The sequence below is a fragment of the Symsagittifera roscoffensis genome, chromosome 2 (genome assembly GCF_963678635.1).
Source record: "Symsagittifera roscoffensis chromosome 2, txSymRosc1.1, whole genome shotgun sequence".
NCBI lineage: Eukaryota > Metazoa > Xenacoelomorpha > Acoela > Convolutidae > Symsagittifera > Symsagittifera roscoffensis.
The window spans coordinates 16,104,078-16,120,684 of NC_087063.1; the positions used below are offsets into that span (position 1 = coordinate 16,104,078).

The following is a 16,607-nucleotide window of genomic DNA, read 5'->3' on the forward strand; positions in this document are numbered from 1 at the left end:
TTTTTTTGTTTGTCCTCTTTCTTCAACGTCCACAATTTTTCAGCCACTCTTTTAAATCAATTTTGATTCTGAAATCTCGCCATGATAGATAATATCTTTTGTGGAAAGTGCACTTGTTTGGTCTGAAATTGAATTCGTGGAAAATGATTGACGTTTCATCTTGTTTTGGCTACAATTTTGTTTTAGTGTTAACCATTGTTTTTTAATTGTCATGAAATAATTAATTAGCAGCCACCACTGATATGTCCTTACTGTATAATATTGATTGAAATATTTCCAAATATTATATGGTGTCTCCGTGTCAATTGTAAACTTGCTCTCAATGAAGAAATAACCTTAGACTTGATTTTTAATTTTGTTTTAATTATAGTGTTTAATTTATCCGAAGTAACATCTCTTTAACAAAGGGGTTGGATTAAATCTCTTTTACTGTTTTTTTAATGAGGGGGCGAGTCCCTATCGCAAAAGAGGGATTTTTTGGGTACAAATCTTGATTATGTCAAGATGTCGAGTTGGTTCTTAATAGTGTTTTTTTTTGGTATCATAGATGGGATAATAGTTAAAGAGAATACTGAAATGTGCTTCATTTCTGCAGATAGTCTCTTGGCGGAAGTGGGAGACTGCAGATTATTAATGAAATAAGCAAAATAGTGCGCGATTCACTTATGTTCTTTTTTAACGTTGTTTTCTCTATCCTTTAAGCAGTGCTGCCATAGTGTTAAATTATTTTTGTCTTTGTTCTTTTTTTATTATCAGTTGAAGAGCTGAAACGAAAATTGTTCTTAGATTTGCAAATGAGTACGTGATTGTCAATGAGAATGAATTAGCATTTATCATCATTGAGAGAAATTGTGTTAATCTATTTGACTGTAAATACGGTGCTCTGAAATTGATGAAAAGCTGAATAACAGTGAAAAATCTATATTTAAAATTAATTATCCCAGTTAATAGACGCGAACATGAATTTTGAATAAATTATGGCTGATTGAATTTTGACTAATCAATAGTTTTAACTGTTTCTTTTTAATCCATCACGCAGTCTGTTAATAAGAAATAGCAACCAAATCTCCTGAGACCTGGTTGTCATTGGAATGGTCTTATCAAGACTTCTGAAATCAGCAAAAAAAACTAAATTAAACAGCTGAATGATTCGGTGCTTAGTCTGCGAAGGTTCCGAAAACAAGTTTTTTTCTTCAGGTTTAAAAATGATTTAATTTTATTCCATTAAAAATGGGCGGCACCTTTTCACAAGACAGAGCTCCGCGGTCGCCATCGGGTGCTGCTGGCATAGGTACTCGGAACTTTGGTGTGGCAGGTCATTTGAGTGGTCAGCCAAGAAGAGATAACGGAGACGCGAATGAGGCTAGGAATCTCTCTAGAAAAAGACGGAGGCCACGAAGGGTTGTGATTCCAGTCGATGGTAAGCTTGGATAAAATATAAGACATTCTACCGCCTTGAACCCAGTTTTGAAACGTAAAGAGGTACACGTTTGAAGTGTTATAAGACGTTTGTTATCGATTTTTAACATTGTTGTTGGTATCCCTGTAGCTCACGACCCGTAGGCAGAGATTTGGAAGTTTGGAAAAATGCTTAAAGATTCTGATGTTCAATTAATTAAAATCTAATTATTCTGGGTATCAAAAGAAAATAACCCATAAGTTTATTAAGATTCTTTTTTATCACCATATGAGTGCTTCTTAGGTGACACAACTAGTGATGAGGGAGACAGTGAAAGTGTTGACTTCTCAAGCACAGAAGATGAGTCATCGTCATCAGCAGCTGCAGTGGCATCATCATCGCCCTCAGCCAGAGCACCTCACACGAAGAGGCTGAAGTTGGATTCCACTGCACAGTACATATACGACAAGCTGTTCATTCAGGGTTAGTGAAAAATCATGATGAAATTGTATGGTTTTTGTGTTTAATTTGTGCGAGAATTTTCGATTGAGTGCTAACATTTTTCTGTATACTGTAGGTACGATTTTGTTGGTTTAAAATTAAACGGAGGTGGCGTAGAATTGAGTAAAAAATGATCATCTTCACAACAGGATTTTAATTTTTGATCTATCCTGATTACACTTGCGAGAACAAGTGCCTTGTAATCGTGAACTAGACTTTGGTCGGCTTAGTTGTCTCATCAGAAGTTTTGCCTGTGTTACAAGAAATTTTCATTTTAATTGCAAGTGTTGTTGTTTGTAGTTTCAGGAGGACTTGAAGACAAAAAAAAACAATTTTCTCCAATTGAAAAAGTTTTCCTGAATGGTTACTAGCTCTTCAGATAGGGTGCCCCAGTCCAGAGTTATTTTCATGACTAGAGCAAATTTTCATCATAAGTTCAAGAGCTAAGCAGAACTGAGCAAGAAATTAGCAAAAACAAAATGCCCAAACGTGCCAAATATTTTTTCAAAATTTTTTTTTCCGGCCAAACTGGTATCTGTTCAAAGGTGGTTGATTGAGTTGTCACATCACGGATTGTAGTTGCAAGTGCAAGTGTTGTTCATTGTAGTTTCAGAAGATTTTTGAAAAGTCTTTTTTCTTTGGCTCATGTCTGCTCAAAGATAGTCGGCTTTGTTTCCTCTTCATAAGTTTTGTTCCGTTGCTAATCAAATGTCTGACATGTTCATCTAGAATGAGCTTCTATCGAGCTATATAAAAAGTTAAAATTTGATAGACATTTTTCGTTTTTTCATTACCGTTACGATAAGCAAGGGTAGTGCAATCGGGTACTAGAATTTTTCCTCGTAAACAAATTGTTCTCAAATTTTAGTAGGAATGATAAACTGGACCCGAATAGTAGGATTTTACCACTACTGAAATTCTAATAAAATTACTATCATTTCAGTAGTAATTGAGTAAAAACTCTTTCAGATAGTATTTAGTTTTTCAAAAAATGTCTGTTTTTTTTTCAGGTTCGTGGTTTTTGTGCTGATTTCTGTCGGGTCATTTTCCTTTTTTGTATTTTTATCGCTTATGTGTCTTTATCTGTGGGTTTTTTTGACTTACTAGTTTAAACAGGTTTTTTACCATAACTGAAATCTCTGTAATTTGTAAATTTACCATGTCTCATTTTGCGTAGTTTTTTTGCGTTTTTATTTTAATTTGAAGAGTTTTTTTCGGCTTAGTCTAGTTATATTGCGTAATTTTGAGAAAAAAAATGTTTTCGTATAGGATTACGTGCTTTAGTATGGATGGGTCATAAAAACTTATTTTCATGAAGTTTTTTTATGACAATAGTTTTGTTTTCGATCCAAAATTTGTCGCCTTTGTTGCCGCTCGGTGAATGGTTTCCAATTGATTTTAAGGCTGTTTATGAACTTCATCTGATTCAACCATGAAGTTTTTGTAGCTGTTGTTTCTTGGCAAAACTTTTCAAATTATGTTTCCAAGTAATTTTTCAACTTAAATTTTTTTGTTTGACTCTTTTTTTTTCCACTGACTGTTAGAGGGCAATGTGTAGCATAATGCGAAGTTTTTCAAGCTGGTCCATGTCTGGCCGTGTTTTTCTGCCACAGGTTTTCATTAAATTGAGTTTCAGTTTGCAACTAACATTGGAAAAATTTTGGGTGTTGTTTTTTTTGGCGTTTGGTCAATTTTTCTTGCGAGTCGGTGGCTTTGTGTATCACAAGTGGCGCGAAGCTCCGCTCCGCCTCTGTTATATCAATTTTCATCTCAAAAAGTTATCGGCGACACCATTAGAGAGCTTCAATCTTATATACTCAATTTTAAAAGACGATATCTATAATGAAGAAAATTTATTGAAACATCATTTCTCAAAATATGTGTGAAAATAGTAGCACTGCGATTAGAAAGAAAGGAATCGTTTTTAAATGTTCCTTTTTTCATAACAGGAGAGGGCAGTGATGTGACTATTCGTTGTCTGGGAAGAGAGTGGAAACTACATAAACTGTATCTCTCTCAGTCCAACTACTTCGAATGCATGTTTGGCGGAAGGTGGCTCGAGTCAGACTTAAACACAATCAACATTGACATCCCAGACAGGTACTGTAATTGTGTAAACAATTGAGCTTTAATTAAAAATTTTCGTTTTTCCCCGTTTTTTATTTGCTCTCCTTAAATTGCTTAAGTTGGAACATTCTGTGCTACTTGCACAGCAACCGGATAACGAAGTTTATCGTGGTTGTTTTAGCAACCTTGATTTTGTATATTCCTTTTTGTTCCGACTTTCGATACGAAAGTAACGGAATATTTGTGCTCGGGTGGGTTTTTTTTTCTTCAGACTTTTTAACTAGCCGTTTTTGACGGAATTTTTTTATATCATTCGAAAGCGATTGTTTTCCTGAGCTTGAATTTGAAAAGATATTTTACCTGTGATCATTTTTCGTAAAGTTATGGGGGTTTAAAGATTGCCATTTTGGCCAATTTGGGACAATTAACGCGCGATAAATTTCGCGCTATTAACGCGTAAGCGATATTTAATCCGTCTTAGAAATCGTTCCAAATTGGTTCAAGGAAGCTTATATGCCATAATTGATTTGTTAATAGGCGCAAAATCTATCACTTTGTGGGGGGGGGGGGGGGTGACGTGTGGGGGGATGTTTTTACATAAAATCTCAAATTTTTTCAAAAAAAAAAAAAATTTTTTTTTATTACATTGAAATTTTTCATCTTATTAATGCTCCATAGACCTTAAAAGGTAGTCGGAACTTTCAGGGCTTCGCCCTGATACGAGCAGTCTTGTTTTTCTTTAGGTTTGTTTTTTTTGCAGGTTTTTTCTTGTTTTTCCCGGCCGGATCATCAAAACAATTTAACCCCTTGTTTGGATTTTAGTCATTATTTTTACGAGTGTAATGTTAGTAATATCATATTTTAGTTTCGTGACTGAGTCTGCACTGAATATTGCCTTCGGCTCCCTCTACTGTGGTGAAGTGAATATCCCAACCGGAGAAGTTGTGGCGGTTCTGTCTGCAGCTTCCCTCTTTCAACTGGATGGCATGGTAGAACTATGCGTAAGTGGAACTTGAGCAAATTTGGTGACAGCGAATTTTCGAAATTTTTTGGCGTGTTTTAATTTTGGTTAACGAAAATTTTTGTTGAGTGCTGACATCTTTCTGTATAGTTGTTCGATAATCGCGCCAAATATTTTCTTAGTTAATAGTGTCACGTTGAATGGTTGGCAATTTTTTTCGTGGGTATCTTCTCGCCCTCCAAAAGCGCTCTTTCTAAGTGCACCTCTTCTTGGATTAAAAAAAAATGAATTTTGCTTCCTTGCGACATGTATATTGCAAAGGATGTCTTACTATTTTTCTTTATATGGCTACAAGTTGTTTAAGGAGAACTTTTCGAATAGCTGTGATCGGTTTCTGTTGATTTATTTGAACAGATTAAAATCATGCACCAGAATATCAACTTATCAACAGTGGGTCTCTACTATAACGCGGCCCAATTGTATGGACATCCAAAACTGGCCCGCAAGTGTGCCAAGTGGCTCCAGAGAGTCCTTATGTTCACCCAGAGTCTGGACCTCTTGCAGAGTATCTCGATTGACCTCATGGTGACCATTATCCAGTCGACGAGCAACTTCTTTGTGAACCAAGTCGAGATGGATATTTACACGCTGCTCAAGAAATGGGTGTTCTTGAGGTAAGTACTGAGAAAAGCTTCTAAGTTATACAATTTTAGTTGTGTTTATGTGTATTTCAAGTGGCATTGATGCTATTATAGCCCTTGGTTTGGCCATTTGTATGATAGTTTTTCCGCCAAACTTTTTTCTGCTGACAAAATTGATTAACATCAGGTTTTAAGTCCTAGCAGTTCTCGATAAATTGGTAACAGCGATTACGATTAACGCTAATCATAGTCTGTCATACATAATAGAATTGTGTCAGCTGATATGTTATAAAATCCTTACGGTACTATTATCATGTTTTAAGCTAGAATTGTGTGTAGTGTGTGCTTATATGAGCTTTTAAGCTATGCTGAGATATCAATGTGTTGATCTTGTTTCACTAGGCTTAATCCTAGCTGGTCTGGACAAAGGAGGGAGTTACTGGACGCAAAGGACACTTTCTTCCAGACTCAGTGCAGTGGCAGAGTGTCCTTTCTAGAGACAGACATGGGAATCCCCTTTGTACCGGCTTTCAAAGGGCTCAGATTGCAGTATATATCAGCTGACCGTGCATCACTTCTCAAGGTCAGTGTCAAGTATCTAATTTTCATTGACCCAGTTTTGACACAATTCATTTGACGGAAAGTATGACGGTCCCTTTTTGAATATCAAGAAAAATGCGTGAATAATACACAATGATATGGCCGAAAAACTTAGAGACGAACTTAGAGACGAAAGTTTTCAAAAATCCATTTTTTAAAATAATGTTCTAAAACTTCAAAGTTATAGTCAGCTGCCAAGCTATGGTCTAGCTCAATTGCAGTCTAAGTGCTATTGAATAATGATAAAAGAAGAGCTTTTACAGTGAACAAATTTATCAGATACCCAAGTACTGCATTTTCAGGTTGAGCAAGATAACATTATTCCTAAGCAGTGGCTGAGAGACATTTGCTGGATTCAGTGGAAAACAATGCTGAAATCCGAGAACGCATCGGTGACTGGAAACGCAGCTAACACAAATAACAGCCAGCCTGCAAGCAACATAAACTCAACTGAAACAGCTCAGAACACAGCTTTAGTGTCGCAGCAATTACTGATTCAGTCCAGTAATGCAGTCCTCGTACAAAACTCGTCGCCTACTCGGGGATCAAATTCAGGTTGAGTAATTTAGTAATCATAGTAACAGGTGTAAAGCAATTTTGTGACAGAATGGCGCTTGACTTAGCTTAACATTTCTTGCCATTAGCTCGGTTAGAAAAAATAGATCATTTTACGAATGGAACAAAAACACCTAGCCTGGTGGTAGTAATAACGCTTGAGATGATAAAAGGACTGGATTCGAATCTGATCAGAACCTTTCTTTTTTTCAAACGGGAAATATTCTGTTTCAAATAAATTTGTCGGCTTATTATTTGTCTGTTTGTTTTGTCAGCTTATTTGCCATATCTTAGACTATATCACATTTTTTTAATGTACGCATTTTTCATTGGTGTTGTGTTTAGTGTTTTGAGTTACTCCTGCAATTCGTAAGTTTACTTACCTTGACTTCGTATTTCTTTTTTGTTTCTCTTAAAATTTGTTTGGCCGTCCTTGATTCGACCCCAATTAATATCTTATTGGCTTAGAGACCCAATTTTGGGTCGTTTCAAGGAAAAAAAAATTTTCATGCTCCCCTCCGGATCGCACAAAATGCTTAGTCTTAGAGAATAATTTGTAAATCAAAATTTTTCATGACAGCAATTTTGTTTTTGGTTCTACGGGAATTTACTGAAGTTTGTCGACCTAGTTGGCTCTCGACAATTGATTTTTAATATTCATTTGAAGCCGTCGATTGTGCTCCCGGAAGTAATTTCCGCAAATTGATCATCAGTCCAAACAACATTTTGGAAGTTTTTTTAATTGTGGTTTTTTTTACTTCATTTTTTTGGACTTCGAGGCTCTCCTTCTCCTACCGTCTAGCTTGCGATGCTATTTTATGTGGTATCGCAAGTGGTGTAAAGCTCCGCTTCGCTTCTCCGTACAATTTTATAACTTCTGTTTTTGTCTATCGAAAATGACAATCGGAGAAATATTCGTAAGTATCTGTATCATGAATGAGCTTTAACAATAAGCTTAACAGAATTTCATTTATTGAAGTCTTCATGAATGTTTAAGAGTCGATAACGTAGTTCAGACTCTGATATAGGTCGCGATGTTTTTTTAGGAAAAAGTTTGTTCAGCCTCAAATTTACTTTTCGCGGTTTGATTTGATTTCTTTTCAAGATTAGTGCATTTCTGTTGTTAAAAGGAAGGCAAACTCCTTTATCGAACATCGAAACTGTATAGGTCACCAAAAACGTGATTGACTTATGATTTGGAAAAATGAATTCATAAATTCTCATCATAATTTTTCGAAGAAACAAGTCAGTTTTTTTTGCTGTTCACTAACTCTTTTCAAACTGTCTATTGGCTATGCTTAAGCGTAATGCGCGTAGTGACTACTCTTATATAGGATAGATCTTGGTGGTTTTGGTTGTGTGTTTTCAGACTTTTGACTTCTTTTGAAGTTCAGCTCATTTCTTTTGTTAAAAGGAAGGCAGACTTCACTCTCAAACAGCCAAAGTGTGAAGGTCTCGAAAACCATGATCGACTTGTTTCGAAAAGTGGAATTTAATTTTCAGGTTTCCAAGAGGAATAAAAACTTCACCTAAGAATTCAGTTTGTTCAAATTGGGTTATTTTTATCAAAAAGATCTTTAATTTCCGGGAGCTTTCAAGGCATATCTTTTTGGTTTTGAAATTCGAACGTTTTCAGAAAATACGTCATTTTTTGTTTTCTTGCGTTCATTACTCTTTTCAACTGTCATGTGGCTATGTTTTAAGGTGGTGACCAGCCTGGTTTGAACAGTGGTAGTAATGCTAGAAGATGCAATCCGCCAACTGTGGCTCCTTCGGTGTTCAACAAGTACTCGATGAGGTGTGGCAGAATCCTGGACATCCCGAACAACGACTACTGCTGGAGGTGGACGGGGTTCAACTACGGAGTAGATTTGCTCATGTTGTTCTCTAATAACAAGTTGATGATCAAGAGGAATGTGAACACACATCCCACTACTCAGAGGTAAGTTAAATTGGAATGGTGCCATGCCAACGATGAGATTTGACATTATGCTTAATGGTGACCATGTTAAACTTGATAAGAGTAATGGACGTAGTGAATACTCTTATGTAGGTCTTGCTGATTTTTTTGATTTTTTTTCAGGAAAGTCTTAAAAGTCTCTAATAACTACAGATGTGCATTCATACATATTGAGGCACTTATGAATGTGCTTAGGTATATATGAAATTTTTGAGTTCAATTGAAAATCATCTGCTGAAAATGACGTAAATAGCACTCTCCAAATACGAACATGGAATTGGCACGAAAAAACGGTGAACGATTTCTAGTTTCGAAATAGGAATTTAATTTTTAGATTTCCGGAGGAATTAAAACTTACCTATTGATCCATTTTTCTCTAACTGTGTTCATGTTATCAAAAAAGCGCCAGTCATAAATTGTTCTGGAAGTTCAAAGAGCTTTAAGGGCATCTATTTTTTTCTTTGAAATCCGAAAGTTGAGATTGATTTTTTCAAGAAAGTCAGTGTTTTTTCTTTTGTATACTTGCGTTCATTACTCTTTTCCAATCTTCGATTGGCTATATTAATTACTCTTGCCAGAGCAAGTATCTTGTAATCGGGAGCTAAATTTGTTCTTACTTACCGGAAAAAAAAACTAAAAATTTTCAACTTCCGTTATTGTTGAATCTTAAAACCATTATGTTCCTTCGCATTTGGCCTAGAGGTAATGCGGTTGCCTTTGCATCCTAAGGTCTAGGGTTCGATTCCCAGCCGGGTCTTGTGCTTTTCATTGTATGTATGACTCCATAAATTTTTTGCGAAGTTACATCTTTACGCTTGCAATTGTTTAAAAAGGATTTCGCTTATTTTCGATCGTATCCATTATATTGATGGAAGTTTTCAGTTTTGCTCACATGCTCATTTGTTTCAGTTAACATTTTCGAGCAGCTAGTGTCTGAATACGAATCTTCTATTTTTCTAATATAACTCGCAAATAAATGTTAAATGGAAGTTTTTATTCCTGTTTGATTTATTAAACAGGTATTATGAAAACGTTTTTTTTTTCCAGGTGAGATCTGGTTTTTTTTTTTTTTTTTTATTATTATTTTTTTTTATTTATTTTTTTTTTTTTTTTTGAGACGCTTTTTCGAAAAATTCGCTTTCCCAAAAAACTACCCGTCAGATTCTCATAAAAGTTGTACCAATGGATTCAGTAGCGTTTCACCTACCTGCCTGCATGAAATTTAGGGCAATTTTTACCCTACCCCACCCCCTACGGTCTTAGAAAAGCTTCACAACTCGGTACTTTTTTCACTTTTTGCCCATTTTTATTTTTTCGGAAATTTTCGATTTCCTCAAAAACTACCCGTCCAGATTTGGGATTAAGGGTTTAATCGATAGACCAGGTTGTAGGAACCCCCCATGCACAAGCGGCTGGTCCCTAATTTGCTTAGGGGAAGAGCTATAGACTTAGGAAAAGTCACTTTTTTGATTTTTTTGCCTATTTTTTCGGAAATTATCGATTTCCTCAAAAACTACCCATCCAGATTTGGAATTAAGGGTTTAATCGATAGACCAGGTTGTAGGAAACTACCATGCACAAGCGGCTGGTCCCTAATTTGCTTAGGGGAAGAGCTATAGACTTAGGAAAAGTCACTTTTTTGATTTTTTTGCCTATTTTTTTTGGAAATTTTCGATTTCCTCAAAAACTACCCGTCCAGATTTGGGATTAAGGGTTTAATCGATAGACCAGGTTGTAGGAACCCCCCATGCACAAGCGGCTGGTCCCTAATTTGCTTAGGGGAAGAGCTATAGACTTAGGAAAAGTCACTTTTTTGATTTTTTTGCCTATTTTTTCGGAAATTATCGATTTCCTCAAAAACTACCCATCCAGATTTGGAATTAAGGGTTTAATCGATAGACCAGGTTGTAGGAAACTACCATGCACAAGCGGCTGGTCCCTAATTTGCTTAGGGGAAGAGCTATAGACTTAGGAAAAGTCACTTTTTTGATTTTTTTGCCTATTTTTTTTGGAAATTATCGATTTCCTCAAAAACTACCCATCCAGATTTGGAATTAAGGGTTTAATCGATAGACGAGGTTGTAGGAAACTCCCCCGCACAAGCGGCTGGTCCTTAACTTTCCTAGGGGAAGAGCTATAGACTTAGGAAAAGTCACTTTTTTGACTTTTTTTGGCCTTTTTTCAAATCTTTCCGATTTCCTCAAAAACTACCCGTCCAGATTTGGGATTAAGGGTTTAATCGATAGACCAGGTTGTAGGAACCCCCCTACACAAACGGCTCGTCCCTAATTTGTCTAGGGGAAGAGCTATACACTTAGGAATAGTCAATTTTTCGGTTTTTAGGCCATTTTTTCAAACTTTTTCGATTTCTTCAAAAACTACCCATCCAGATATGGGATTAAGGGTTTAATCGATAGACCAGGTTGTAGGAAACTCCCATGCACAAGCGGCTGGTCCCTAATTTGCTTAGGGGAAGAGCTATAGACTTAGGAAAAGTCACTTTTTTGATTTTTTTGCCTATTTTTTTTGGAAATTATCGATTTCCTCAAAAACTACCCATCCAGATTTGGAATTAAGGGTTTAATCGATAGACGAGGTTGTAGGAAACTCCCCCGCACAAGCGGCTGGTCCTTAACTTTCCTAGGGGAAGAGCTATAGACTTAGGAAAAGTCACTTTTTTGACTTTTTTTGGCCTTTTTTCAAATCTTTCCGATTTCCTCAAAAACTACCCGTCCAGATTTGGGATTAAGGGTTTAATCGATAGACCAGGTTGTAGGAACCCCCCTACACAAACGGCTCGTCCCTAATTTGTCTAGGGGAAGAGCTATACACTTAGGAATAGTCAATTTTTCGGTTTTTAGGCCATTTTTTCAAACTTTTTCGATTTCTTCAAAAACTACCCATCCAGATATGGGATTAAGGGTTTAATCGATAGACCAGGTTGTAGGAAACTCCCATGCACAAGCGGCTGGTCCCTAATTTGCTTAGGGGAAGAGCTATAGACTTAGGAAAAGTCACTTTTTTGATTTTTTTGCCTATTTTTTTTGGAAATTATCGATTTCCTCAAAAACTACCCATCCAGATTTGGAATTAAGGGTTTAATCGATAGACGAGGTTGTAGGAAACTCCCCCGCACAAGCGGCTGGTCCTTAACTTGCCTAGGGGAAGAGCTATAGACTTAGGAAAAGTCACTTTTTTGGCCTTTTTTCAAATCTTTCCGATTTCCTCAAAAACTACCCGTCCAGATTTGGGATTAAGGGTTTAATCGATAGACCAGGTTGTAGGAACCCCCCTACACAAACGGCTGGTCCCTATTTTGCTTAGGGGAAGAGCTATAGACTTAGGAAAAGTCACTTTTTTGATTTTTTTGCCTATTTTTTCGGAAATTATCGATTTCCTCAAAAACTACCCATCCAGATTTGGAATTAAGGGTTTAATCGATAGACCAGGTTGTAGGAAACTCCCTCGCACAAGCGGCTGGTCCTTAACTTTCCTAGGGAAAGAGCTATAGACTTAGGAAAAGTCACTTTTTTGACTTTTTTTGGCCTTTTTTCAAATCTTTCCGATTTCCTCAAAAACTACCCGTCAAGATTTGGGATTAAGGGTTTAATCGATAGACCAGGTTGTAGGAACCCCCCTACACAAACGGCTCGTCCCTAATTTGTCTAGGGGAAGAGCTATACACTTAGGAATAGTCAATTTTTCGGTTTTTAGGCCATTTTTTTCAAACTTTTTCGATTTCTTCAAAAACTACCCATCCAGATATGGGATTAAGGGTTCAATCGATAGACCAGGTTGTAGGAAACTCCCCTGCCCAAGCGGCTGGTCTCTAATTTGTCTCGGGGAAGAGCTGTACACTTATGAAAAGTTTTTTTTAAAGTTTTTTGGCATTGGAACAAAGATTCAATATACTTATTGTGTGTATTTTTTAGACAATGGAATCTGCTATGCTTACGTTTTCTCGCTTTTGCTTGGTGCTATTGGCTTTGTGTTGAGTTTTTTTGTATGGTTCGAAGAAGTCCAACGAGAAGTTGCACGAGTTACGCTAGTTCTTTTTAATCAGGTCGGTTTGTTCCAGAACGTTTTTGTGATGTCAGTTATAGTCAACATGTTATAGTCATATTTGCAATGCTTGGACAAAAGCGTTACCAATGAATGCATAAGCTTCTCTTTCACTTTTTTTTGCGTAGGAAGGGCGCTATCGGCTTGAGAAACCTGAAATTTTAAAACAATTTTAAAATAATCAATATTAAAATAATCAAACAGGTCTCTCCAGCTTTCAGCTGGGCCCCTAGTTTATATGAAATTACATAGCATCTGTTCTCTGCCATATGTGAGGCTAGTGTTTGGTAGTCGGTGACTAAGTGTTTATTGCGTGAGACTCATAATCTCTAGGTCGCAGTATATAGTAGGTTCGAATCCGAGATGTAGCCGAGGTTTTACTAATTCGATGCGTATTCCTACTTATTGCACTTTATAGAGCTGCTTTTTGTCGTTTTGTCGTGTTCTCGCTAGTGTTTGCGAAGCGAACCTTCGCCTCTGTATTTGCTTTTGCGAGAGCATTTATCTTGTAGCCGTGAGCTTGACTTTTCTCCCCGTTAACAACTTTTCTTACAAAACTTACTTGCTTCTCTTACCTGCCTTGACAACTTCAAGCCTCATTCCCCGTTGGCCTAGAGGTAATATGGCTGCCTTTGCACCCTAAGGTCTGTGTCACGGCCTTTCCTTGTTTTTTTTAGTATGTCTGAAATTGAAATCTTTTTCCGGTATAAATTGAATTGTCGGGCTTTTGTTTGTCTGCTCAAGTTTTTTTTTCTGCTGATTTGCCTCATAGCGGATTTTTTTTTTCCTGAAAGCAGTCATAATTATAATTGCAAGTGTTGTTGTTTTTTGTAGTTTAAAGGGGGGGGGCTAACAATTTTTGTAGAAGATCAGATTTTTTTGGCTCAACTGTTGTCCGCTGAAAGCTTCCATTGATAATTTAATATTCATTCAAATGTTTTGGCATGGTTGCATAAAATGAACTTCAATCGAAACATACAAAAATTTTGGTTGGCTTATTTTTTTCATCAATCTATTATCTATTTAAAAGCGGTCTTCACCATCTCGCCATTTTAAGCTTTTTCAACGTACATTTTTGCATGTTCAACAAAAGAATTTTTTCACGTTTAAGCTATATCGTATATTGCAATGGTTAAGATTTTTTAGATTTTCCATTTTCAATTTGGTGTTTATTTCACGGATTTCAAAATCAGCAACTTAATACTAGTGTGCTGTCAGGGCTGTCAATAATGATTGCCCAAGTCTTTTTAGTTTACGAGATACGACGATTTTGAGTGATTTTTAAGAAAATGTTTAGAAAACTCAAATTAAAAAATAATTCACAAAATTTGAAATTCTCAACCCTGAAGAGGGGTGCTATCAGAGTACTCTCAAGGATTGCAATTTTCAACTCCAAATTTGACTGTTCAAATCCTTGTAATTTTCGAGATATGACATGTTTTATGGTTTCTTTTTAATTTTTCAAAAAAAATTGAAATTCGCAAACTTGTAGTTGGGTTCTGTGAGGGTAGTCTCAGCAGTTCTAAATTGCAAATTTTGCGTCCAAATGCGACTGCTCAAATGATCTTAGTTTCCAAGATGTGACGTTTGTTAAGACTTTTTTTTAAATGTTCAAAGAGTTCAGATACAAAAAGTTTCACAAAATTTGAAGTTATCATCCCTATAGCGAGGCTCTGTAAGGGGACTCCTGGGGGTTTCCAATTTTGTCTCCAAATTTGATTGCTCAAATCTTTGTGGTTTTCGAGATATGGCGTTTTTAAATGGTTTTTCAAAAAAAAAATTAGAAAACCTAAATTTGAAGTTTCTCAAAATTTCAAATTCCAACGCTGTAGTTGGGTACTGAGATTACTCTCAAGAGCTGCAAGTCTTGCGTCGAAGTTTGACTGCTCAATTACTTTAACTTTCCGAGATGTGACTTTTGTGTAATTTAAAATTTTTTCGAAGAACTAAGATATAAAAAACTTCAAAGTTTTGAAAAAAGAAAAAGTTGAATATAAAAAATTTTACAAAATTTGAAATTACCAACTCTGAAAGTGGGGCTGTCAGAGTTCACTCGAAGGATGCAGATCTTTTTTTCCAGTATATGCGGTTTTTATGAGCTGGCGGAAATTTGAAGCACTGGAGGTGCGTTACGCGCTAGTTTTCATTTCTTTTTGACTTCTATTTTTTTCGTGGTAATGTTGTATCGCAAGTGATGCGAAGCTCCGCTTCGAATCTGTGTTTAAACTGCGTTTCTTGAACACAAAAGCAATATCATTACCTGACTAGAAAGTAATTTTTTTGCCTTGACTTCATCCCTCCCAAACAACCCTCACAAACCTGAGATTTTGGGTTCAACCGAAATTGCAGATTGCGTGAATCCCTTATGAATTTTGTTTTTTTTTAAATAATTTTCTCACACAAAGAGCTATGATTCTTGGGATCGTCAATTTTTTTGATTTGTTGACCGTTTTCTCTTTTTACTTTTCTCGCTAACTATCCTGCCAAATCTGATATTACAGGTTGAATAGAATGAACAGGTTGTTGTAAGCCTAGCTTTCAAATGAGCTATGCCCAGTTTTTTTTTAAAAAAAAAGACTTTAAGCTAAAATTACCGGGTCGGCGAAAAAATTCTCAGGTTGTGTACAATCGAGAAACCCGGCTTTGAGAATCTGCTCTCCTTAAGCTGCCATAACCTGCTTTTTGCAGAAAAAACGTTATGGATTTTGGAAAGTCTTTTGGCCGCTTTTTATAACTTATGACCGTATCTCAAATTTTCTTACTCTTCTCGCTTATTTTAGTAGAGAAACAACTAATGTTTTAGGCAAAGTTCAATTTTTTAGACCAAACTTTTTGTGCCGCATCATTATTGCAAACTTATTCAATTTTAAACACGTACCTCGAGCTTTAACTGTGCCTGTAATTGTTTTTTATCGAGACTTAAGATTAATTTGGATCACCTAGTTTTTTTTCAACATCTAAAATTGTTTTCGACTTATGTTTTTTTAATGTTTGTATTGTATCGCTAGTGGTGCGAAGCTCGGTTTCGCCTCTGTGTTAAGTTTTGTGATTCACTTTTTTGATTATTGTGGGCATTTTGCCTGTGTTTCAGTCTCAGCATGCAAGAGAAACGTGAAATCATGCTCCGTGTAAGCGCTCTGAGTTTCGACGAAAACTACAACGCAGTATATTTCAAAACGAGCGGAATTGTGTGCAAAGAATTGGGGAAAGACGAGGAGCTTCTAATTATGGATATCGACCGTTATGCTATCTGTCCCATCTATCTATCCTTCAATGTGTTAACTACAGTACCTGATGTAGCATTGTACCAGCAAATATGTCGACCTGTAACTAGTAATAGTGGAAGTGTGAACAATCCCCCAGCAGTGGTAGGCTCGGCCAATGAAGAAAGTGCGAATAATGTGGAGACTGATTTGAATAGCTCGGTAGTTTCGCCATCTAGTGCATCGAATATACCGGAAATTGAATCGAGTGGACCATGAAACTCTGAAAACATGCTGTATCGCTGGTCAGATTAGAGTTCATGAAAACAAAAATTAAATTTTACGGAATAGTTTTTTACAGAACAAAACTTAAATTTTACAGAATAATTTTTTACAGAACAAAACTTAAGTTTTACAGAATATTTTTTTGAAAACAGGAAATTAAAAACTGCCTGATAGAATGAGGTTATTGGGGAAAAGTATTTTGAAAGTGCATTTTTGTTGTTTTACGTCAGAAAATCAGTAATTTTTTAATCAGAAAATCTTCATCCGACCAGTGTTTCATGCTCATAGTTAGTCGTGTTTTAGCTGATATGCTTTTAATTGTTGATGTTTGTATATCAAATATATGTTCAGATTCTATAGTGCTGTGGAGTTC

General features: G+C 36.2%; 1 protein-coding gene across 1 annotated transcript; it reads left to right on the forward strand.

Moving 5' to 3' along the window:
* Positions 1–1,201: 1,201 nt before the first annotated feature.
* LOC134840229 (germ cell-less protein-like 1) lies at positions 1,202–16,413 on the forward strand. Its single transcript, XM_063855966.1, has 9 exons — positions 1,202–1,420; positions 1,703–1,882; positions 3,850–4,000; positions 4,833–4,968; positions 5,343–5,602; positions 5,972–6,152; positions 6,472–6,724; positions 8,429–8,666; positions 15,838–16,413. The coding sequence occupies exons 1-9, from the start codon at positions 1,231–1,233 to the stop codon at positions 16,226–16,228; spliced, it is 1,980 nt and encodes a 659-aa protein (XP_063712036.1). The 5' UTR covers positions 1,202–1,230; the 3' UTR covers positions 16,229–16,413.
* The last annotated feature ends 194 nt before the right edge of the window (positions 16,414–16,607 follow it).

What these genes read in the sequence shown, in the direction of transcription:
- LOC134840229 (XM_063855966.1), top strand. Translation starts at nt 1,231, where the DNA reads ATGGGCGGCACCTTTTCACAAGACAGAGCTCCGCGGTCGCCATCGGGT. An exon ending in AACATTGACATCCCAGACAG is followed by an intron (nt 4,001 to 4,832) that starts GTACTGTAATTG and finishes ATCATATTTTAG; the next exon opens with TTTCGTGACTGAGTCTGCAC. An exon ending in ATGGCATGGTAGAACTATGC is followed by an intron (nt 4,969 to 5,342) that starts GTAAGTGGAACT and finishes TTATTTGAACAG; the next exon opens with ATTAAAATCATGCACCAGAA.